The 25,024-nt window shown below is 40.4% G+C and overlaps 1 protein-coding gene across 11 annotated transcripts in view; it reads left to right on the forward strand.

The window, feature by feature from the left end:
- Window positions 1–25,024, forward strand: part of PLCH1 (phospholipase C eta 1) — a 95,872-nt gene that overhangs the window by 15,752 nt on the left and 55,096 nt on the right. For 10 of the 11 annotated variants that reach the window (XM_068953880.1, XM_068953881.1, XM_068953877.1 and 7 more), the window contains one exon: window positions 1,004–1,116. In XM_068953880.1, the coding sequence (XP_068809981.1) occupies window positions 1,038–1,116 (79 nt within the window). In that variant the 5' untranslated portion in view covers window positions 1,004–1,037. Of the gene's footprint in view, window positions 1–1,003; window positions 1,117–14,195; window positions 14,375–25,024 lie in introns of those variants that run through there. The other variant, XM_009668480.2, reaches the window with a different exon arrangement.

Here is a 25,024-nt window from a genome sequence, read left to right on the forward strand (position 1 = left end):
TAACCAGGAGATGACAAACTTCATACTTGCAAATGAGTGCAAAGAAACAGTGCAACACTTGGATAGAGCTTCAAAACTTGGATTAAAAAACATGCCCAATAAACATTTGCGGGATGTAATGGGGGGAAGAAAAGATGGTAAAGCAGTTTGACAACTTATCCTGTACTTCAGCACGGTGTAGAATTGGCGAGGGGAGCTCTGAGATGGGAAGGCTTCTTCCTTGTGTGGAATTGGGATCCCTGGGGCCTGGTGGACATGAATTTCGTGTGGCTGTTGTAACTTGTCTCCTGAAAGGTGCTGCTCATAAACTGCCTGTGCCAGTGAGAGTTCATCTCTGACCGCAGTGCGTCGTGTCTGCTAGGGGCAGGCACGAGCTGGTGGGGCAGGAGGGTAATGCTCGCGGCATTGCGCACACATAGCACTATCCTGTGGTCTTGAAAGCAGGAGGTTATTGCCCTTGATTCACCCGGAGCGTATGTGGTTGCGTGTGTGTGTGTGTGTTTGTATTGTTTGTGTTCTTAACTGGGGAGAATTCCTATTTTTATATTGTTTTGTGGTGTTGCATGATGTGTTTGTAGTTTATTTATTAAACATGGGACAGTATAAAAACAAGTTAAGCTGTGAGGCCAGGGAGAGATATCAGTAGCCTGTGGGGCCGTGGATGTTGATTACGAGAACAGGTTTTCCTGTCTGGTGCAGGAACGGTAGCGTACGGGAAGCTTGCCTGCGCACCTTTAAACTTGCTAGTTTAAAGCAATGCTGTGACAGTCTCTGGAGCGCCTTGAGAATGGTCTACCTGCACCTTTAGCTGCCTGTGTGACCTTGGAGATGGTCACATTTGGGGAGGGGAAGGCCACATTTGGTGTAGTATCTTGTATGGAGCTAATGCCCTATTTTTGCATAAAGGGCTCGAATACTCTTTTGCAACAGTGCCTGCAGCAGCTGTGCATTTCTTGTAAATTAAGTAATCTTTTAACTATCCACGCTCTGTTCCATTTTGCAGGGTAGTTTGATGCTGAGCACAAAGCCTTCCTACAATGAGTTACTGGAGTCTGGATAAGAAAAGCTGCCTGCAGTATTGCAGGCACTTCTTAGTGGACAACGGCGTGTTTCACGGTAAGCTGCGCGTCACCTTCTGGCTTTGTGGCTTCTCGCGTTTCCCGCCGCGTCGGACGCAACCGGCACGCGGGAGCCGCACGCGCCTGGCTGCTGCCGGCCGCTCTCGGGTCAGCCGGCTCCTAAGGAAACGCGACCGCGAACACGCGTTTCTCCGCCGCGCCCGGGGCGCCAGGGGGCGCTGTGGCACCGCGGGCGGCCGTTGGGCGGGAAGCGGGGAGGGGCGCGCGGGCGGCCGTTGGGCGGGAAGCGGGGAGGGGCGCGCGGGCGGCCGTTGGGCGGGAAGCGGGGAGGGGCGCGCGGGCGGCCGTTGGGCGGGAAGCGGGGAGGGGCGCGCGGGCGGCCGTTGGACGTTCGCCCGCCCCCCCGTTGGGACAAGCAGGCACGTCGCGGCGGAGCCCGGTTAGTGCCTTGCCCGCCGCACCCGGTCGCAGCTCCCACCGTCACACATGACGCAGCGGCGGCTCGGTCGTTCAGGGTCGAAGGGTTCTTCCCACAGCAAACCCGGGAAAATACACCACAGGCGTTTTGGTGGAAAATGCTTTCTTTCCAGGACCTCTCTTGATGTTCTTAAACTTGCTGTATCTGTTAACAGGAGAGTCTCACCCTCTGCCTGGCAGAGACCCTGCAGGTGGTAACGCGCAGAGCTAGCAGTCTTACTGCCAGAGTGATTTTTCTAAAGCTGTTTCTTTAAGGCCTAGATCTTGTATTCCTTATTCCCTTTGAAGTTGATGATTAGAAACTGTCACCTTAGGGCAGAGTTGTGGTGCTATTAATAATAGCAGGATAGAATGCCTATAAATTAAAGACTGAAATACTCATCTGTTTCAAAAGCAGTGTTTTTTAGGAAGCTGGAGAAACTTGCAGCTCACAGAACCATTATAAGCCAAAGCGTATCCATGTTTTGATCACTGGTCGTCACCACTGATGAAGATAACTGTTTACTGAGAGGATAAATCATTTGTCAGCTTGTGCCTCTAACTAACAAAACCCTATTTAGAGAGAACCTCCCCCTCCCCCCTCCCCCCCCACTCTCTTCCCCTCTCCCCCCATTACTTGGAAGGCTTGCTCGGTTTTTATGAAGACATTTCCAGGAATGATCACAACAGAGCTAGGAAGGTGTAACTTTAATGTGTGAGTCTGGCTTTACCTTGATTAATGAATCAGCACTACGGTGCAGTTGTGGAGAGCCGTAATAATAAAATAAATAATTGTGGAGGCATCAGATGTAACTGACTAGATTCTTCACTTAAAAATTTAAACAACAGAGCAACTATGTGTATCATGCTGCTGCTCATCATCTTAGACTTCTTTACATTGTATTAAAATATCCCTCAGTTGATTTCAGTTAGGGTGTATGTGATTGTTCTGAAGAGTACACTCTAGGCAGTAGTACCAGATACTATTGAATAGTAAGGGCATGTTTACTGCTGCAAAAGCTTAGTGAAGAATGTAATCCCTACTGCATGAAAGCTCGCAATTTAAATAGCAAATACAACTGGAATATAAAAGGTAAAACTTAGCTCTGACTGAACAACATAGGAATTACAGGGCTTCAATGAAAAAGTGACTGGAATTGGGGGATGGTTTTCACAAATCTGTCATCTCCAGACAACTGTTCTGCTTCTTGAGTGAAATAGCATCTGGTTCTTTCTCCCCAGCAATTGATTCAATGCAGCTGGGCTGCTGTATGGGTGAAAGTTGCAGTTCCTTCTGCTCCAGCCTGACCAGGCATTGCAGCATGGAGGTTAGGCAGCTTGCTGATCTTCCATGGACTCTCCAAGGGCTGCAGGAGAGGGAGAACCGAGTGATATAAGGCAGTCCATCAGCAGTGGTTGAACTGAAACACAGTGGATGCAGTCTGGTGAGCATTTCAACAGCAACATAGATAGAAAACCAGCAAATAGCAGTTTGCTGCCAGGAGGCAGAGTCGGGAGGAACTCTGCCTATGAGCAGAGGCAAACCAAGGAAGAAGAAGGCATTCACTGCTACTGGGATTTATCAGGTCACTCATGAGGTCTCACTAATTTCAGTGAGATCCCTTGCTTTCTGAGCCATCTCTGATTTTTGTGTGAGGAGAGAGTTGTCTCCCAAGTATCTTCATCCAGGCCCCCCTTGACTGAGTCTGAACACTTGCAGTGTTTTGAATAAATGTCTGTCTATCACAGTTTTAGGGAGCAAATCATTGCCTGGATAACATGAGTGTGTAACCAGAACAGTTATGTTTTGGATGTTCATTTTCAGTCTTGCTATTCCAGATTAAGTGTGAGGAAAAGTCTGCTCCATCCCCTGTGCCTTGAGGTGGTATTTTGTAGTACAGCTGGAAAATATCTTTTTGTTGCTGGTAGAGAGAGCACTGGATAATGTCCATCAGCACAGAGTCCAGTAATCCATGAACAACTGTTTAAAGGATCAGTCTGCAAAGTGATAATCGGTTAAAGTACAAAACATAATTAGCAGGAATCCTAAACCTGAAAGATTGTGACCTAATTTGTCTTTCATTCATGACCAGAGAGGATGAATACCTTTGCCTCCGCCCCACTCCCAGTCCTTTGGGGCTGTCTGTCTCCTCAGCCTAAGCAAGATGCTGCAGTTAATTCCTCTCTGCAGACAGTGAAAAAGTTGGGTGACAGTTTCCAATGCCAGGACATGAGAAGATGTGTGCATGTTCCCAGGAGTTAGCATGTTGCTCCTGAAACTTCTGAGAGAATTCGTTTTACCATGGGACTGAGCTGATACAGATAAAAAGGGATGGTAGAGCTTTTTAAGGGTTAGCTTTTTGTTGATGTACCTTTTGGAGCCTTTTGATCCTGTAAGTCCAGGATAACTGGCAGTGGTGGACACACAGGTGGGATAAGTGGGAATGAGAGGGCTGGGCGTTTGCCCCCTTTTCTAGTGGTAGCCTGCAATTAAATTGACCTGTTCACCTCACCTCTGTCCAGAGGCCGAATTGGACCGAACAGTGAACTTTGGGCTTTACGTGGCTAAGTGAATACTGAACAACTGAATAGGAACTTACCTGTCTCTGAGGCCCTGTTTGCCCCAGCAAGTGAAAGGAAACTCTACTTGTTTAAAATCCAAAAAAATGCTTCTCATGTGTTCTTTAATAGGCCTCTTGACTTGGCTTCTAGTGGAGTAATCCTGACTGTGCCACTGAGAAACTAGGAAAGAAAATCTGAAGTGAACTCTACTTGGGAAAGATATTTTCTCTCAGCAAGGGAGGGTACTGTGATCTAACCCCATGTGATTTGCCGACACTTCAGCATTTGGATTGTATGTGCCCAACTCTGCTGTCTATTAATTCTAATTTTAGCAGTGCTTTGGTGGTTTTTAATTATTGCTATTATAGTTTCCTGTTCTGACATTGAGAGCTTTGCTGTGCAGGGAGCAAGCTCACAGAGCTGCCAATTAGCTTATTTTTCTATATTTATGAATGCTAATACTCTGTTATCACCTAAAAAGAAAGAAGACACAACATGTTTAACAGATAGCTGATTTTGTCTCGGCAGTTCTGAAAGTCAGTTTTCATACTTATCATATTAGAGTTGATTACTTATGCCAATTATGTTCCCCTTTGGACTTCTCTCAGAAATGTAAACCTTTTGTCTAAACTGCATTTCCATAACTGTAATTAATTTTCTCTTTTAGTTTCCAATTTTGTCTTTTGGCCTCTGTCCCTTTTTTCTTTTAGACTTCAGTGTCAATAGGGACTTGACCGCTATTGGTAGGATGTCATGTTAATTCAGTCTTGCTCATATTCTCCAAATTGCACTCTTTCGTTCAGAGCAATGGACTAAATCAGTTGTGTAGGGCACGTCTGGAATTTTCTCATTATTATCTGTAATTGAACCTGTGATCTGGAGGAACTGTTGTACCTAGATGCAAACTGGCCAGGTGAAAATATCCCACTGCATCCCACTATTTCAAAAGCATAGGATCATCTCTCTACCTAGAGACTTCAGGACTGAAATTCAGGACTGCAGAGACTTTCAGTATAGAATTTGCTACTTGCCTATGTTCTTCTTTAAGCAATGCAAAAAAAAAAAAAAAAACCCTTCATACCTTTCTGAAACTTGCGTTGTTTAAATAACTTGAATATGTGGTGTTTACTCACTTCCAGCTTAGGTGTTTAAACACAGGAAACTTGTGCAGACTTTATAAATGAGGATGCTGAAACTCTGTGTTGATTGGGAGTAATTTAAACATCTCATTTTGTTAGAAACTTAGAGACATCCAAATGAGATGCCAGCGCCGCATATGTGAACTGTCAGAGTGCGTGGTGCCTGTACGTATATGACTGTCAAAAAACTTCACTTGGAAGGCTCGCAGTAAAGACTTCTGCTCCAGTGTGGGAAGCCACCAGCTGGAAGCAAGGGGGAAGTGGAGGACAAAGCACCCAAGATGTGGTAATGGGAGGGCAGTGCCTTGCTCCGGTGATGCAGTAGTTGTAGGCAAATGCCATCTCTGAGTCTTGTATAGTATGAGGAAAGTGTCCGTACTGTTATGTAGGACCCAACCTGATGCAGTTCTGGTCAGCTCTATTCAAGGAAGGGGAACTCAGAAACACGCAGAGAAAAGGACCAGAAGTGACCAGGAAACTAGAGTATTGTGTAAGAAGAGACCAGATGAGTCTTAAGGGGGATGTGTTTATAGGATGCTGCCTATAAGCACCCTTGTGAAAGGAGGAAAAAGGCTTATTGCAACTGATAGGGAAAGTTGACGCAAGAGTAAATTGATATAATCTGCCCATAAGTATATAAATAGGCACAAAAAAGCTAATTTGTTTTGAGGTGGAGGCCAGTAAGTTTTGAGACATTATTGAGGCATCCTACCTGTGCTCTAAAGTTGCCGATGTAATTAGCAGCAAGTAATACACTGAGAAATGTGAACATAAGACTGGAAGAGAACCTAAGCAGTCCTAACTCAATTCTCATACAGCAAACAGCAAATACAAAAAGCAGAATGTTTCTGTTCTCTTCTGGAAAAGGCCGCTGAACTCATTCAGATCAGACTGCTTTTTACCATATTTTAATGATGCTTTGAGACATGTATGTCAAGCAAGAATAAGTATTGATGCACAACCCTGTGCCTTTCCGCAGGGTTGTGTTTAAGTAATGACTGAACATTCATGCATGTTATGCTCAAGTGCTATACACATCAAAATTCCCTAAGGATTTCTCATCCTTTTCCAGTTTTATTAGGAAAAGCTACTAATAGTTGCATTTGCAAGATATTAGAATTCTTATCCACTTATGTCTGAAATTTCTGGTTACAGAAGTGGAGGTTGCTGCTCTGTCTAGGGAGTCTTATCTGCCTAGAAGCAAAAATGTCAGTTTTCTTCAGTAACAGCAAGATACAGCACTGTGTGCACACAGAGAATAACAAATTGAAGACAGATCTGGAGATCTGGGTTTAAGCTATTTAGCAGTTTCTCTAGAGTAGATAAGCCATCATAATGTTCAGAATAGCCCTCAGGACTTGATGAACCTACTTACTTTTTCTTCCTACTGCAAACAGTGGCAAAATACATAGTACATAATGCCTATAGGCTTGAAAGAAGTGTTGTAGCCCCCCCTCCCCGCCCCCGGCCTGGTTTCCCATACTATAAAAGTGGATCCTATTTTATTTGTTTGTTGGCAGTAACAATGTAGGAATGGCTGTGTTGTCAGACCAAACATTTATCTACTTTGTTAGCAGATGTTCGGGGCTAAAACTATATAGAAGTGGGAAAGTCTGCACCTAATAGTAATCCTTTCTGTGGCATACCCTCCCAGCATCTGCATGTCAGCGATTTTAGTGCTTCCCGAGCCAGAAGCTGCTTCTAGATCACTGTATTTATTAATTTTCCATCTGACAAAGTTTTTTGGAATTTACTTGTACTTTTGACCTAATGCGGGAATCAGCTTCACAGCTTTTCATTGCAGTAAGCCTTCTGCCTGATAGTATCATTGGGTGTCCCTAATTTTTATATTAGGAAGATAACAAGGAGGCTTAGGACACTTTCCTTTTCCTTACTTGCTTGTTCCTATTTAGTTGTTAGCTTTTACACCTTCTCTTCATGCTTTTGCAGTATTATACTATTTTTTTTCCCATTCTGCTCTTTCTTAACTGCTTGCTTTCATTGTTATTTGAAAGTACTGTCTTATCAGGCACATCCTTAGTTCTTTATTTGATAAATTTGGACTTTTGAATTTCCTTAGGAAGGGAAAACAGGGCTTAACTTCATGTTGCAAGCTATTTGATATGTGTGAAAAATATTAGCGCTGTGTGTGTGTGTATATTATATATATAAAATAGGTATTTGGGGAAGGGATGTTTGAAGGAGGGCAGCAGGTTTAAAAAAATTGAAAATACGGATAGAAAACTTGCAGTATCTGGGGGAAATGAAGGATTTTTCTGAACTTGGTTGCAGGGGAGGTAGGAAGGATGGATGATGTGGACTATCTCCTATTTGCCACCTCTAGCAATGCTGCAGGGCAGGAGATAGCAGGAAAGGAATTTAGGGCAGAACCACTTGCTTTTGTGCCGGAATGGGAGCAAAGCTGTACCTGCAACTCATCTTTTATTTGCTATTGATAAACTACTAATTCGTGATGTAATCTCAGATTAAAAAAACCTCGTACCTTTGGAAATGGGTAATTACAGTTTATTGACATCTAGGATGAGAGCCATAGAAGGGAAAGTCATTTCACCGGAACTTGTCACAGTCAAACTACAATAAATGGAAAAGATTTGATTGCTTGATAATTTCACCTTTGAAAGAGTATGACTGGGTATATTGAACCAAGAGCCAAATTTGTAACTAGATAGGTATTAAGGAATGTTAGGCATATCAGAGGCTTTAAATGTCTCCCTTTTAACATCTTACTGAAGTAATGGGTGGAGAATATTGTGGTGATAATGCTTTCTTCCATCCCTGGGAAAATGAAAGCGGCAAGAATAGGAACTTCATTCTGTACTTCTGTCTATAGGTCCTGAGCTACTGATGTTCAGCTTTGCTTCAGTGCTGCCCTGAATATAGGTGCTTCCATTAGATCTTAGGCCTTCAAATTGAATGCTCCTTGAGATAGGCCACTCAAACACCCAGCTCATGCTGACAGTAAACAAAGAATAATTTTCAGTAATTGTTTTGCCACCTGACACTGCAGTGAGTTATTTGTCCCAGCCACTGGCAAACCTGCAGGGGAAGTTACTGAATGCTCACCTGGATGATATGTGGTTCTTGCCTGTGCTCTTTGTCTGTTGTTTCAGGAATATCCAGCTCATACTTCAAAAAGTTCTTCCAAATTGTCTAAACGCATCAGGAGTTGAGGGGGGGAAAGAGAGAGATTTAGTCTGAAGTAATTGCTTATTTTGAGAAATCATCTCAAAGATTTCCCAAATGTAATGGATGAAATTCTGTTCCACCTTTATTAGTTGTATACCTACTGCTGTTACACAGCCAGTTTTGGATAGCTTCGTGAGAGTTTGCTTATGGCAGGTATTATTAGAGTTTTTCCATTCCTTCCAATTTGAGAAGCTGAGGTTTTGTGCAAGTTCTTGTAGGATTTTTTTTTGCTTCAGTGGTTTTGAACTTCTGTGCCCAATGAATGGGAATATAAAATGCATTACAGGCTGTATTTATAGAAATGCTCATTATGATTTAGTCTTTGTCCAGTAAAATGGCCTAGTTTGGTTATTAGAGTACAAGACTTTGAGGGGGAACAATATTAAATCCTTGCAGAATTGCAACCCTCGTGCAAGCCCTATGCTTGAGGCTGCAGTGCCAAAGATGCTGGATATAGACTGCAGAATTTGCACTTGCATGTTAATGCTCAACTTCAACTTAAGACACAGAGATGTTTGGCAGAGCGGGAAAAGTTAATAAAGCAGTAATTTGTATTTTGTTTTATGTTCTGATTATGTAGAGAGATATCCAGAATAAATTAATTCAGTCTTTCTCTAAGACACCAGACATAACAGAAAAGTATAGAGAAAAAGGACATGAAGGAAATTATTTTAAAATTCACATAGATAAACAACGTGCCTATAAAGTATTAAACTATTTCTCCATGCTTCATTTAATATGAATTCATTTAATAAAACTCCTTTTAGAAGTCTGTCTCACTAGCTGCATCTTCAGGTGAAAGAAGGAAACTTCGTGTGTGGGGTATGTCTCAAGTAACTGTATCAGACTGTTTAGTTCTGAGTATTTTTCCCCTTCCATCTTTGAGTATTTGTCATCTTTCCAAAGATGTCTTCATTAATCATAAATGAGTAGAGTTGATAAAAGCTTTGATCTGATGAAAATGACAAGTTTCTGATGCAGATAATGTAAAGTTTTATTCACTGCTAGCTGACTTTTAATAAGGAGATTATATTACAGTTTAGGTCTAAGATTTTTATTTAGATTATGAATTTTAAATTGTTGCTATCTTATTTTGTTATCTGTTCTTATTTCATTATCTGTTTACTGTCAGAGGTAAAAGATCTCTAATCAGCTTTTCTTGCTCCTTAGGAGCATTAGTCTTTGTTCCAGTTTTCAGCTACTTTGACAGAGAAAAACTGATCAGCCAGAAAACTAAAATTCTTCTAATGTTGTAATTTCAAAACAACAATTAAGGTATATTTATTTGGAAATTAATATTTTGGTACGGAACTTGCATTATTTTTAACTAGGGTATTCTAAGGTACAATATTTAGCGTTTAAAAATTGGACTTCCATTTCTGGTGACTTGGCAAAGGCTAACACTTTTGGCAATAAAAATAAGTATTTTTAATCATGAATGTGAATGTGGCAGCTGCTCCGTAGTGTGGGCAGGTTCAGGTGCCGCGAGGCTGTAAGGAGGGAAGGGAATCTCCTGGCAGCCTTGGAGCGTGGGTGGGGCTGCACCGTCGCTGGTTTTCCCGCAGGGACTGTGGCTACTCTACCCTCCAGAGTGTGTGGCTGATCAGCTGGTGGCTCTGGTAATATGTCTCTTCATGAGCACGTGGAGATAGAATCACGTTGCAGGTATAGCCCCGCATGGTCTATCTGCATCCCATCCAATGTAGGACAGCAAGTAAGAGGCTAGATTTTTACCTTGGAGTTGCTGTTTGAATTTACAAAGGCAGACCTTGCTACTGTGTGTATGATGGCATACAGGCACCTACTTTTCTTTTCAAGGGAGTTTTCAGCTGTCTTTGCAGTCCAACAGACTTGTCTAGAGCACTGGAGAGGCCTGAAGCGTAGTGATTCCTGTAGCTGTCTAAATCTGTTTTGTTAGTCATATGTTTAGCTGCAGTAATAACTGCTGGCTGTCTTTCTATGGGCTTGTCCCAGGTCCTCCTCCCTTGTAAGGATGAGCTGGGAGTGTCTCAGTGGCAGGTTTGGTCTATCTTTTGCAAAGATTTACGTAGAACACTGCTTCCAGTGTTAAGTACCTTCATCTCGGCTATCAAGTGTCCTGAAGAACAAGGTGAGCTTTAGTAGCTTTATACTGAGGCAAGCCAGGACCATTCTGGCCCTCTGGCGTGGCTTTCTGCACAATACAGTCCGTAGGAGTTGCAGTATTTCCAGTACCTCAGCCAAAGATTGTGAACTGAACTGCAGTGCATTTTAAAACAAAACGTATCTGTGACTATGTTTATGGAAGAGAAGAACCAGTTTGCAGGTATTACAAGAAAGCTTTAAATACCTTTCTTTAATGAAATGTCAGGGACAGTGCTTTGGCACTGTCTACTTTGTATACCTTGATTTACTTACTGCCTTCTCTCCTGAAATGTATCAGTGATTTAATCACAGAAGTTTCAACAGCAAAGGAGGAAAATTTCAGAATGACATTAGTCTAGGGAGATGGATTTTAAGTGAATGAAGATATTTTTAATAACTGATGCTTTTGTAGCTAGGGTTGTCAAAAGCTATCAGTGAGATGAGACTTGGAGGAGGGTTAGAATCTTTTATGAGATCGGCTAAAAAAGTTGAAGAAACAAACCTTTAGCTATGCAAGCCACTGAAAAAGGTCAGAAAAGCAGAACATGGCAGAAACATAGTAAGGAAAAACAGGCATACCAATAAGTCTAGTAAGATGTTGGCTTTCCTGCCAAATCTTATCTTACATGACTGTGTGGTACCTACAAAACGGTATTGGCTGTTGAGAATATGGACTGTTGTCTTACAATGATCATTGATGTTTATCAAATATATTCTGAAAATGTGCTTCTCACCATCAAATTTATGCACTTTTGGTAATCTTTGCATGCTCTGGCTCGATGGAGTATTCCTAGCAATAGCGTTTGGTTCTGTTAGAACAGTGGAATATGTATGTGGAAGCAAAGCAAAATGGAAAGCCTGTGCTTAAATAAGATATAGCTATAGTGTCAGATGGTATAAAGTGATCTAGTTGCTTTTGACTTTTCCTTTTCCAGACAGCTCTAATCAAGCTTTAATTTAGTATGTCTTCAAGGACACAGCAGTTTCAGATTTTATTCTGACTGACAAGGCTAGGGATTGGATGTAAAACCTGGCTTGTCAGGGAAGAACTGTCATGGTGACTTTTTTTGAAGTTGAATAAACCTACAAGTATTTCTCATACCTTTTGACATATGTCCCCTGAATTATGTAAAGTCTTCATTTGTTTGCTGTAATGTTCTTGCTAACCTGTATAGCATGCTCGAATTTCTAAAGCAAGTATGGCTTTTAAGTATTTCTATTTTAAAAATGAATCTTTATCTTTAAAAAAAGGTATTGAGTAATGCATCAATTCATGATTGCACAGGCTTTCTTACAGAGCAGCTTCCATGTTAGAAGATGCTTGTGCGTAGCTCCTATCATGAATAATGGAATGATAGGTGAGGAACATAGAGTAATTAGTACTTAGGAACACGTTACCCAGTGTAGTCTGATATATCAAGAATCATACTATAGAATGCTGACAGCTTATTTCATTTTTCTTTGACTTGCAAGTATAATCCCCCCAGCTTATTTCATTTTTCTTTGACTTGCAAGTCAAAACACACACATTTGAATGTAAATATATGTTGTTCAAGTTATATCCGACAGCTTCAGAGTTATGTCTCCATTCAGTAGAAGTAACCTCGTGAACTGAGGTGTAGTGATTTTTTTTGGGGGGGAGGGGGGGGAGGGTGTAGCATGCACCATAAAACTGCCCTGAAACTTTCCTGGAAAGCTGAATGTTTGTGAGGCTTTTACTGTTATTTTTGCAGGGGGAAATAAATAGGTATTTCATTTGGCTTTGTTTTTTGCCTTTGTTTTTGTTGTTCTTGTTTTTCCTCTGGCGAGAGAGGTTGAGGCATATTCTTCTGAATATCCAGTGAAAAACCTTCAGTAGTTCCCCTGGAAGCTTCTAGAAGCTGTTGAGCAACACAAAAGTAATGGATTTTATATGTCTTCTTCCTAACTTCTGTGAGACTGCTATTTTAATCTCAGGAAAGTATTGTTCATGGAGGACTTGTAGTGTGGGTGCATATTTATTGTGCAAAGGGAGAATTGTCTCATGGTTGCTACAGTGGACAGGGAGCCAAGAGCTCCAAATTGATACTGGTGGTGAGATAATCATGTAGCTATTCAATTTCCCTCATTATAACAGAGAATAAATGACACCTCTCTCTGCAGAGTGTGACTTCTCAGGAACGCTGGCGTCCTCAGCTGAAAGTGCTGTTAGAAGCACAAAATTTGAGTTCAACTAAGAATGATCCTACAAGGGATTTTTTCACTTATAGTTTGGTTTTGTGGTTGCTGGAGGTTGTCAGTGTGTATCTTCTAGTGTGCTGCAGTCTAGCATGATGTGTTGACCGCAGAAAGCCTTTCTATTCATGTTAGCAATAGCTAAGAAATAATGATTTCTCAGAAGAACTAAAACGTATGTCAACTCCACTTGTATTTTGTCTCCCATCTGATTCTAACTTCTACAAGCATGTAAAACTGGTTGTGTGTTTTTGTTTTTAATTTTTCTTCCTAGCCACACTATCATGTGGCTTTACTTACTGGATAAATTCTGCCCTTTGTTACGATGCGGTGACAATGTTACAGAGATAAGAATACAGCTGGGGATTCCTCTGGTGCACTGAGGTACAGGTCATTGTGTAAAAAGCCAATTGAGTAGTGAAACAGTTGGAAAATGCAGTAAGTCAAACACGTGAAGCATTATGGATGGAGCCTACTTCATTCTTATAGTGCTTGGCAGCACTGTGTCCCCTTGGGCTCCATCGTAAGTACTGCAATTTATGCAAGTCTGAGTATTTCTGCCCGTTGTGTCACACTGACTTTAGTAGCGTTGACTTGGCTTAAATAAGCACAGAATTTAGCCAGTAGCATGATAATTTTTTTATAGCTACCAGAAGAGTCAGTGCTCAGTATCTCATAGGAGACAGCTTGTTCTTACAAAATCAAATGTTTGGTGATACACAGACTAAACCCTTTGCATGCTTTGCGCAAAATCGGGCCAGTTAGAGCGCAATATGAAAGCTTGCTGTTCCCGTTCAAGTTAGTGAAAGAGGCAGCAGAAGATGATGGGACGGATGAGTTCTGAGTCACAGAAACACTACAGCCTTTCAGTGATGCATCACTTTGAATGTGAGAGAAGTGAATTCATCTTTAAAAATAATCAATTAAACAAAACCTGGGAAAAAATGAGTGCAGTCCAGAGGCGCTCTCCTTCCACTTCACAGAATCCTGTAGCTGCAGATGCTGGGAGTTACTCTGGAGTGAGGGTGTTTTCTTTGTCTCTTCTGCATTCAGCCTGCGTCATTCACCCTTTCTTTAACTGAAGTATGGTAATCAGTTTCTGACTGACGCCCTAGGTGTGAGAAGGATTTTCTTGTGCTTGCCTAAAGAGCTGTTTTTCACAGGCATTACGCACACTTAGTGCCTGGAGCGTTTTAATCGCTTCACTATGCATGCATGTCTCATACCCAAAGTAGTCGCTGCTCCTGCATTCCCACAACAGCAGCAGCACAGAGCAGATGCTTCCAGTTTTTCTATCAGGCTGTGCTTTTCAGTTTTGAAGAAAGTTGCCTAGTGTTATCTCTGGATTTGTATTTTCTTGTCTTTGCATTTTATGGATAACAAAGATCTCGTCATTCCTCGCAAAGAACACCATTGGCAATGTTCTCCCGTACTTTTAAGGATTGCTTTCCAAATGTTTTATCTCTGGAGACGTGAAGATTAAATTGAGGCTTTCCTGCACTGAGAATTTCCATTGTTCTTGCCAATAATGCATAATAGTCACAAATTTAATGGCAGACCTTGAAGTGTATAAAAACTTAAGTCCAGAAAAAGGTAAGGATGTTTGAGTTTGGAATTACTGTAGGAAAAGCTCATATGTTTTTGGAAGTGCTTATAGAAAAATCAGGTATACCTTATGTTTAGTGATTGGTAAGTTGCATATCATATTTGAGCATTATTAATATGAAAAATTGTGTTTACTACTGAACACTTAACAGGAAAACTTGGTATTTTTGTATTGACGTAAAAGTACATTTCTCCATGAAAACATGTCGATTTATATGTGAGATATTGCTACTATGATATGGGCAAACTGTACTTGTGTATTATCTTAAAATTTATTACAAATATATTTGCTTTTAAAAATAGTCCTGATCTATTCATCTGCAGGTCATTTTTACCATGCATAGTTTTCCATGGAAAAGAGTTTCTGTTTTTTCAGTAGCACTTAAATAATGTAGCATGTATGCAAATGATGTGTAAAGTTCTGATCAAAGAGCCCTGGATGAGAAAGATAGTCTTATCAAATGTTGTAGAAGGAAACAAAAAAGGAAGACATCTTGAATAACTTTCTTCAGTAATTTCTGATTTATAATATTTGATTTTGTTCAATTAGTCAGTGATGGATGGAAAGTAGTAATTAGTTTAACCCTGTAAGTGGGCATAGAGTAAATGCTATAGAAAAAGAGGGGAAAAATAATGAAATATTAAATTATTTCTATCTTTTACTTGTCATCAGTAATGATGCTAGGTTATGTGCTTTTAAAGAAAAACTTAGAAAAGTCAGAAAAGCCAGCTTTTTGCTAGCTATCTAAATTGGTTAGTTCAGAAGGCATTTTCTAACAATATTATTCTTACTATAATTTTCAGAAAGTGAATTAACCTAATCTAAAATAAAGCCACCAAAAGTCACATGGATCATACTTTGAAGTATCTCTTTGCCTCTTCTAAGCATCCTTATAAAAATTTTAAGGGTGTAATTGGGGGTTGTTGATATACTGACTCTTTTTCTTTGTATTTAGCATGGATGATTTTATTTGATAAATATATTTAACTGTCTGTTTCATATACAACAGCTATCTCTACTTTCAGTGTCATTCCCCAATTAAGAAAGGAAAAAAAAAAAAAAAAGTTATTTGTATATCCTCTCAGGGAAGGGCCTCACAGGTCAAGGAGTTAGTATGCTACAGTTCCAAACACTGTATTTGTGTTTTGGAGGTTTCTGTTGCTCACAACTCCACATTAAGTTTTGATGCACGTGTACTCCTTAGGTAAAGGAGAGCAGTTGTTACTCCATCTGTTTTCTGAGAAAGGGAAGGTAATAGATATGTCCCCACTTAATAATTTACAAGAGCTAGCTTTTTAGAAGGGATTTTTTTCAACAGACCTAGAAGAAAAGCATCAAGTTTTACTGGTTTGCTTTTCTATAGCTCTTGTAAATGTATCTATATGTATAGATGAACGCGTTTCATACTGAAGTATTCAGTTAATGGTGAATTTCCGCTTGAGATCACTTTTTTAGTCACTTTTCCTTAGCCAGGTATAATAGCAACTGGCCATTGTGCATTTGTTTTAATAGTTTTTATATTATTAACACTACCATTTCTCTGTCTGGGTGAAGGCAGTTAAAGGATATAGAAGAAATGAATACAATGCAGTGTCCCTTGTATCAGGTGTGCTGCAAGGCGCCGCTTTATAGCGCGTTGCCTCCACTGGGCTGCAGCTTCACAGATTCCCTTGCTCCACTGACATGGCAGCAGTGTGTGTGAGAACACAGCTGGATGTCAGGGGTGTGCTCATGTGCGCACAAGTATAGTGGCACCACGCTTGTCACTTGGTTACTGTGTAACCAGTCCTTGCTAGAGACCCTGGGGGAGAAAGTCAGTTAGGTTTTTAAATATACATAGTGGGTGCATTTGAAAAGAAAACAACTTGTCTCTATTGTCTTACCACCTTATAGTCTTTATCCAATATTAGTTCTGATTTGAGAGAGAGAGGTTTCAGGTTTGTCTGAGGAACAGCAGTAGGAGGGAGCATTGGGCTTTTCCCCATCTTTGTCACCATAAGGGCTGAAAACATTTGCAGTTAAGAAAAGGGGCTTCTCCCATACTTCCTGAAACCTTTATGGTGGCACAAAGGGAGGCAATGAGGAACAGGGATCACAGCTGTGCAGTGCAAATAAGTGACTCTGATTTATTATTATTTTCCCTCTTGGATACTTTGAATGTCATGTTTTGTAGGTATTGGAGGTTTTATAGATGAATATGTTCACAAGCTTGAATGGTGGAAGAATGCAGGGAGCCTGGTTTCCTCCTTAGTCATTCTGGTGACTACTTCAGCCTGCCAGCATTAATACCGATAATGGCAGGGTCACAGCCCTAGTACAGTTGATGCACATAAGAGTGCTTGTATGCTAGCACTTGGATCAAGTGGTAGCTTTACAAGCAGCTGCTGTGCATACATCATTAGCTTGCTGCCTGTGACTGGTGCTTAGCGATGAGTGTTGGCAGGAAGAAGCGCTCTGCCTCCCAGCAGTTTGACTGTGAGTTCCTATGTGACTGCTGACCATTGTGAATGGGAAGCATGTTTGTATTAAAAGATACAATGGCAGTAAAAAGTTAGTGGCCTTGTAAATGGGTCTAGGTCTTTGGCTGACAGATGGTTCGTCTCACTAGTTATTTTCTTAGCAGAACTCTAAGGTTACAGTCAGTATGCTTAAGTAGAAAAAAAAAAAAAGCAGTTAATTGCATTCTGTTTCATTTACAGGGAGCAACTCAGGAGCCTCTTTTAAGGCTGTAATTAGTGCTTTTGGGGGACTCTGGAATCTTTAAATCTATCCAAACACCTATAAAATAAGTATTAAATATAGACACTAGCATAGTAAGTGATATATACTGGAATTAATTTTAGAAAGTGAGGAACATGCTATTGTGAGTGGGTATTGAAAGCGTCTACCTCCTCCTACAAAGAATTCAGGCTTCCAGAGGTTTGGTTGCAATCCTTGTTTAAATCTGTTACACCATTATACATGCTTGCAATAAATTAGTATATGCACACAGCAACTTTGAAATTTTAAAGACTCTGGAGTTGTTTGGTGTGTTCAGAGAATCTTACTCTGAGGAAAAGTGAACCCTCAACCTGTCGGCCTAAAATGAGGGAGTGGTGCCTTGTAGCTGCAGCGTAGCATTACAGAGCGACAAGTCCTTTCTATGATTCCAGTGAGATTTCAGGGGATATTAGAGCTGAACGTTAAACACTGCTCATTTCCAAGTGAGATATCTAACCTGCTTTTGCAGAGTAAAGGACTTGGTAGATCAACTAGGAATTAACTTATATGCTTGTTAGGTATAAAAATGAATACTAAGTAGTTATGAATTAAATATACCCTTGATTCAGTAGATTTGCAGAACACAGTCATGTGAAATAGAAAAGACACTTGGAGTTCATTGTGAAGAAATACCTTTTTGAAATGATGTGGCAAAAATTATTGTGTAGTGTTTTCTTACTAATCTCTGCTACTGTATTTTCTCAGTGGGTAGAATATCCTGCCAGGTGGACTATGCCCTGGTCTATAGTACCTAGGTAGAGAGTAGAGCTTAGTAAAGTGAGCTTGCTGCAAGAAAAGTTCACAGCTTTTTTCCAGCACTGATCTTACCTGCAAGGGGGAAATGTGTGTTTGTTTCTCCTCTTCATCTTACCTTTTGAAGCAGTTGTGTAGGAAGCTTGTGTCTTAGAGGACAGCCTGTTAGTATGCAGGCATCTGTTTGTACTGGTTAGTCTGCTTGCCTGGCAGAATTTAAAATTATGGATATGTGTTTTTTTTTTTTTAATCTAAGTGACAGAAAACCCAGCCATAGACTCAACAGTAACTTAACATTCAGGAAATAAACTGGTACTTCCCATTTGCGGACTTTTGCACATATCACCAGTAGAAATATTGGTTAGTGTCAAAACTCAAATACACAAAAAATGATTATTTTATTTTCATTAATACAATTACTTTGATGTTTGAGATTGTCAGTTCATTGTTTGTCCACAGATGACTCACTGTCAGTGACTTGTACTGGGGCAATTTGTGAACAGAATAGATAAACATTTCTTCAGCAAAATGACTGTTCCTGAGGAGTGTAAATACATTGGTTCATGTAAGTAATTAGTTGAACAATAGAATTAATTAATTACTTTTAAAGGTTAATTAACTCTGCCTTCAGTTCAGCTGTTTTTCCCCCTCCAACTCTCTAGTGGAGCCCCAGATGTGGATTTATTTGGCAGCCTAGAGGGGAAGCAGTGCTTCCTCCACCTCGACAGTGTGGCACAGCCCAGTATGACGAGTGCTTTCTAGGTCCTGTGAAGTGGATCCCTCTTCCTCCGCTGTTCCCCCCAGTTTATCTAGCAGCTACAGCTGCTCTTGTGCCCTGTGGCTTATTCCTCTCTCCAGTCTATGCTGCTGTATAGGTGCCAAGATTGCCATGATACTTTGCTGTTTTCTGATGAATTTGCAGACAACAGAATTCCACTGTTTGTGTTGGAGCTTGATCACTTTCTTCATGTGCATCTGTCCTCTATAGGGACAGGAGCAAGCTGTGAAGTGTATTCTGATGGGGTTTTTCTGTTTTTGATATCCTTGAGAAGTTGAGTAAGGTTTAAAGGAGTGGAATATTTGTAAAGTCAGCCAAGACTCAGCACAATATGCTGCTGGCGGAGTTGTATTTCCCTGAAATACAGGGTAGTGCATGAAGCATCAAGGAGCTAAGGTGACATTTAATGCTTTACTGTACAGAGGCAGGCTTAAAACAAGACATGCTCGGTTCTCAGAGTTAAGATCCTCCTTCATTCATTTATTTTTAGAGGACAGACATGGGGCTCTGGTGGAGGAAGACAGCTTGTGGCTTCTCCCTCTTGCCCCCATTGTGACATCTCTATCTAGAGACAGAGGTCCCAGGATGCCTTTTAGTTTGTGAGGTTTCAAAGGAGGAGCTCCTGCCTTAGCGCTACTGAGGAATGTGCACAGTTGACTAAATAGATCTCCTTCAAGTGAGTTATTGTGAGTCTTTTTGTTACTTGAGCAAAAGTGAGCCCAGCAAAGGAGAAAACCTGGGGTTTCCCCTGGAGACATGGCCAAAGATCCACAGAGTGATGTCTTGCACTCCTTGCCTATTCTTAAGGCAGTATGAGGATGCTGCCCAGAGAAACCAAATGCCTCTCTGCCCTTCGCTTGTCCTGAAACCACTGGGGCTGACACAGCAGCATTTACAGAACTGTTCTTTCATCCTTCTTGTTGGTAGCTGCAGTGGAAACTATTCTCCATTTCGTCCTGTCATTTACTGTTTCTTCCACTTGCTCTGTGGTACTGTAATCAATTGTTCTGCCCTCCCTGCAAAGGGATCCTTGGGCAGTAATATTAGGATTAAGATGTGGAAAGTTTAATAGTGTTCACTTAACAAATCTACGTTTTCTTGCTCGCTGTAATGGTGTGACAATGTGTTTTGACAGTTGGCTAAATGATTGTGCCTTTCACTGTGGATAAAGGACTAACTCCAGTCTGGATGGGAAATCAGTCTGCTAGTCCTCAGTCATATCCTGGGCTGCAATGGCACCAGAGCTCTCAAAGTAAGCAGTTGTGATGCTATCCTCCTGAAGGAAGGAGAGAGACTTGCTGTGTTTCAGGAAACAATAGCAGTAACCTTCCCCAGTAAGCTGTTACACAGTCAGTCTCTTAGTTCTGTGTTGGCAGACAGTGACTGGTTGAAGGTGCGTCTTTCTGGAAGAGACTTAAAGCTGGGATCTCAGAGTTCTGTGATCATTCAGGATCTCAGGATACTTCTGCAGTGTAAGCTTCCAGCAGGACTGCAGAGAGGCTGAGCCTGCTGAAAGAATTGTTTATCAGTTGTTCTCCAAAGAGCTGCTCAAACGAAAACCTGGGCTAATTTCTTGAAGATAAAAGTAAATTCTGCTGAGCTAGGTATCCTTGAGCAGAGATGGAAAACATGCATTATTCATTGAATATGGGGACTGTCCTCTCACGTTTCAGTTGCTATACTGAAGTCCTGGTCTCCAAAGGGATCATAGGCCCTGTAAGTGAGGCACTGTCCTAGCAAGATGTTCTCTATATTGTGTAATGCTCTCGAGGAGGTAATCCCACTGTAGGAACAAGATTTATGAATAAGGATCATTAACACTCTTTTGGGATTTTGTTATGGTGTCAGACTTGTCTTGTTTTGATTCTTCTGGTGTCTTTACAAGGTGACAAAATAGGGGAGCCTCAGGCTGAGGAAGAACTCTGGGTGCTACCACAGCAAGAATGATAACAGTAACTACTAAGTACTGTCAAAGTCAACATTAGAGAAAGTATATAGCAAAAACTTTCCACTTGTGTATGAAAAAAGATGATTTAAATTGATCAGTGTCCTAGTAGCATAAAGTCAGTAATCTCAATATGGTAGGTTGAAACAACAGTTACTATGAAATATGTATTACTCATAAACATAACTTCAGGAGACAAGAAGTTACTGCTCCCAAGTAACTTCTTTTTAAGAGGACCATACCAGACAGTTCTTAGACTTGATGAGAATTAAAATTAGGCTGATTGGTATATAATTTTTCCTGGTCTGGAGATATGTGTTTTGTTCTCAAGCTTTGCCCCCTCCCCCTTTTTTTTGTTTGCATAGTATTTAGTGAATTCTCAAATATAAGTTGTTTTTCAGATTTAATTTGATAATTTTCATTGACTGTATACTGTTCACAATTGTTTTGAATAGTCAGTCTGTGTTTTGCTGGTCACTCTGCTTGTTTTATGACTTCTACTTTCTTGAGGGCTGAAATGAAATATCTGCACTGCTTTCGGGGGGGGGGGGGCTTCCAAGGACTTGCAACACCAACATTTGGAATCCCTATGTGTGTGTCCAACTTTCTTGAAGATTTACTGAGATTTGAAAGTGTGAGAGATTGTCCCTCTCGTATTCAGACTTCTACAGAGATTATGATTAAATCCACTGCAAGAAGCTTAAAGTAAAATTATGTGAAAGATTGGAAGAATTTCTGCAAAGCAAATACAAATCTGGCATAAACTATGAAATGTAGTTATTAAAAACAGCCCTGACTCAGGACAGTGGAGTCCCTCAGAACTCCCTCTGAGGTCTCTGTTATCCTGGGTTTATTTGGTTGTTATGTAACAAAACACCAACCAACGATTTGGTGATATTAGTGGTAAGCTGCATAGTGTTCTAGCTATTAATACCATTCTAAGGGATTTGGGTAAAACATGCTCACTGGTTGCGAGGGGAGGGAAGTAAATGGCTTTTAATGGCATTAGTGTAAAGTCAAAGTTACAGCATACTCATGATGAAGCAATGACTGCAAAATAGGATGATCAGAATTCAGAAAATCTAGAGAAAGTTTTGTGGTTGCATCCAAAGTATCTTTGCTATTTAGAATATGATGGTTTAATTGCATACCGTTCTCTAGTTTGGGGGAGGGGGAGTAGCCTTTTTTTCTTGTTTCTTTGAACATTTCTTCAGTGCCTTTTTCCTGGAATGCATATCTGTATCAGTGAAAACAGACTCCAGGTTGAGATCCAGATAATATGCTCCCATCATAGAAATCAGGTATATTTTGCGTAACAGGCTGATTTAGAGTTTGATTTTTTTTGGAAGGTTGGGGCTTTTAAATCCGAAATTTAGAGTGTGGCTACTCTGACACTTAGTGGTTTGAAAAAAAAAAAAAAAAGTAAAATGAACACACTTTCAATAGTTTAAGAGCAGTTAACCCAAGGTGATACGTAGGATGCTGTTCTGCTTCTTGGGATACTGCAGCACAAAGAATCATAGGAGATGTCTATAAAAGTCCCAGCAATTCACGTGGGTGCGAAGCATGTGTGTGTGCAGGAGGAGGCAACTCTCATTTATGGATAATCTTAGTGCTTAGATCTAATGGTGAATCCCAATTCACAGAGAGGGCAATCCCAGAAACAAATACCTTTTTGAATTGTGTTAATTATTACTAAATACAACTGATTTCTCTCTCTCTCTCTCTTTTGTTATCCTTCCTGTAAAGAGAGAAATAAACAATATACCTGGAAAAATATACAGCCAAACCAAAATATTCAATTCACCCATGCAGTCAGGTAATATAAAAATACCATGCAGGGGAGAAGAGCTGGTGCTGCAATTGAAAATGTTAACTTCTGTGTGTTATGGGTTTCTGTTATCTCCTAAAGCTTAGTGTTGACTTAATGCAGCTTGCTGCATGTAATTTAGAAATACAGCTTACATCCTCTTTCATAATTGTGCTTCTCATTGTTTGGTAATGCTCTTTATACCTTATCTTTTGTTCTGTCAGATGGTTGTAACATTAAGTCCATAAAAGCAAGATATGGGAATAGATTATTTTTTAGTTGCAGCTTTAGATATTAATTAGTTTAAAATATAGTAGTATCATGGGGAAAACACAAAAACAGCTCTTTTAGGTAATAGTTTAAAAAAAAAATCTGATCTTTGATTTAGAACAGTGATAATCTGTTTTGCAACTTCAGTGGTGTAATCTTAATATTCATTTGTAGGAGAGCTGTGTTCCTAAAGCTATTAAATTTACATCCTACTGTATTTAATTTATTATGGATTTGTTGTTGACATTTGATCTGTTTGTATATAGCAGTTGCACAAACGGACCTTTGCAAACAACTTGATTTTACAGCCAGTCCTGAAATTGCATTAAAAATTTGGTATTAAAGGGCCTATTTACTCTATCTAACAGATTTCTTGAGCTATCTCATGGGACTGTAGAGGACAACTTAGGTGAAAGCAAATTCTCTTCAGTGTTAGTTGCAGTACTGGTGTGGCAAGAGGCTGTCATGAGTAATCTGTGGATGAGCATGTAAGTTGAAATTTTACATGTATGTACAACTAATTGCACAGGACCCACAGTGTAAAACCTAAGGAACCTTGACCCTTTTTTCATTTGAAGTAGGTAACACTATTAGATATAGTGATAGGTACAGGTATACGTCTAGGTAGCATGTATGCATATATATGTTCTGCATAGGTGTATATATATAGGTGTATATTGATATACATAGGCACATGTATACCTATATATGCATAGGTATAGCTGTATAGGGTAAGTGTACCAATAGGTAAACACATTTCTATTTGCATGGAGGTAACTCCATGCAAGTAATGATTCTCTGAAGGCAGTGGAAAAAAAATATTTTTGAAGTGGAATTCCACTGAAACTGGTTAAAAAAGGGAAATAAAATCCTTTTCATCTAAGACATGTATTTCATCAAGATTTCACTGCAGGTTCTTGGCAATAGAGAGTTTCACCACTAATGGTTAAGTAATAGCTATTATCTTGAATAATTAAAAAAAGAAAATGCAGCAGTGAAAAATCCCAAAGCTGCTACTGCCATTGCTTATTTTTAGGCTTACAGTGACTGAAATGGAAGGTTGGGGAAACTATTCAGAGTGGGGTTGCACTTGGAAATTGAAGGCATAGCAAGACTGAGTACTGAGGTGTTGGGGGTAACCCTGAAAGCTTAGGTGGGTTGTTAGCTGTGGCATACAGATGATTGGTCTACCTACCTATGAAACGCTGCTGGTGCTTGTGCTGACTAATGCAGCTGGCATCAGTCTGGTGCTGGCGCTGTTGAGGGAAGGTGCTTCTTGGTTCTGGTTGTGAAGTGACCAGCGTGTATCATTTTTAGATAAACATGTTCTGTGGAAGTGGAGGTTTCTTTCATTGCTATAACGTGCCCTGTACATCGAAGGGCATTGCCATTTCACTTAAAATACAGATTACCAGGGAGGAGTTCGAATTCCCTGAATGTTTTTCCTCCAGTATCAACTAAAAGATTCTGCACGTCTTAAAGGCTTTTATACTAAGCACAACAGCAGCCAGATGTGCATGTCTTGACTGTCACTGTAGAGAAGTAAGGCAAATGAGTTGCAGACTGTTGAAAAACAGGACTCATACAGGAAACGGCTGTTGAACCTGTAAACAGAGCAGTAACTCTTTGCAAGAGACTTACAGGGCACAGTAATAGCTATCGCTAGCACAGAAGCTATTCCCTGCTTGTTAAAGACCTGATTGCACATGGGATAGATTAGAGCAGAGCTGGGTGGAAGGTGGTATTGGCTGATTTGTGGCAGATTAGAGTGCTTTTTGAACGTAAGGCCGCACGTATGGTTAGTGGTCAGAGTTCCAGCTTAGTGTTCCCAAGCCACAGCTTGATTTATTCAGCAGTGAGAAGCAGTGCTTGTCAAGTAGAATAAACAGCATCTGCCAAATATGCAAGATTTCAAGTAACATCTGGACTTACCTTGGGCTCGGATGGCTTACCTGTTGGCATCAGAGATATATCATGCGGTGGGGAGCGTGGCCACTTCAGAAAAAGTCCAGCTGGCCCAAATGGGTTTGTATTTGGGTTAACGTTTGATAAACAAGCAGTTCCTTCTGAAAAGGAGATGTGTATACTACTAAGAATGATTATCATACCTTGAACTAAACATGAAAAAATGCTGTTTGAATTTTTGTTTTTTGAATTTTTGAATTTCTGTTTTGCTTTTAATGATTATTGTGGGAGGGGGAAAAAAGAACAGACTTGTATTTTGGTAACATTAAGACACAGTGAACTATAGTATGTCTATTAGGATGTTTTCATACTGTCTAGGTAATAGACTGTCAAAAATAAGTTTGCATAACTCTGAA

Source organism: Struthio camelus, chromosome 9 (genome assembly GCF_040807025.1).
Source record: "Struthio camelus isolate bStrCam1 chromosome 9, bStrCam1.hap1, whole genome shotgun sequence".
Taxonomy (NCBI): domain Eukaryota; kingdom Metazoa; phylum Chordata; class Aves; order Struthioniformes; family Struthionidae; genus Struthio; species Struthio camelus.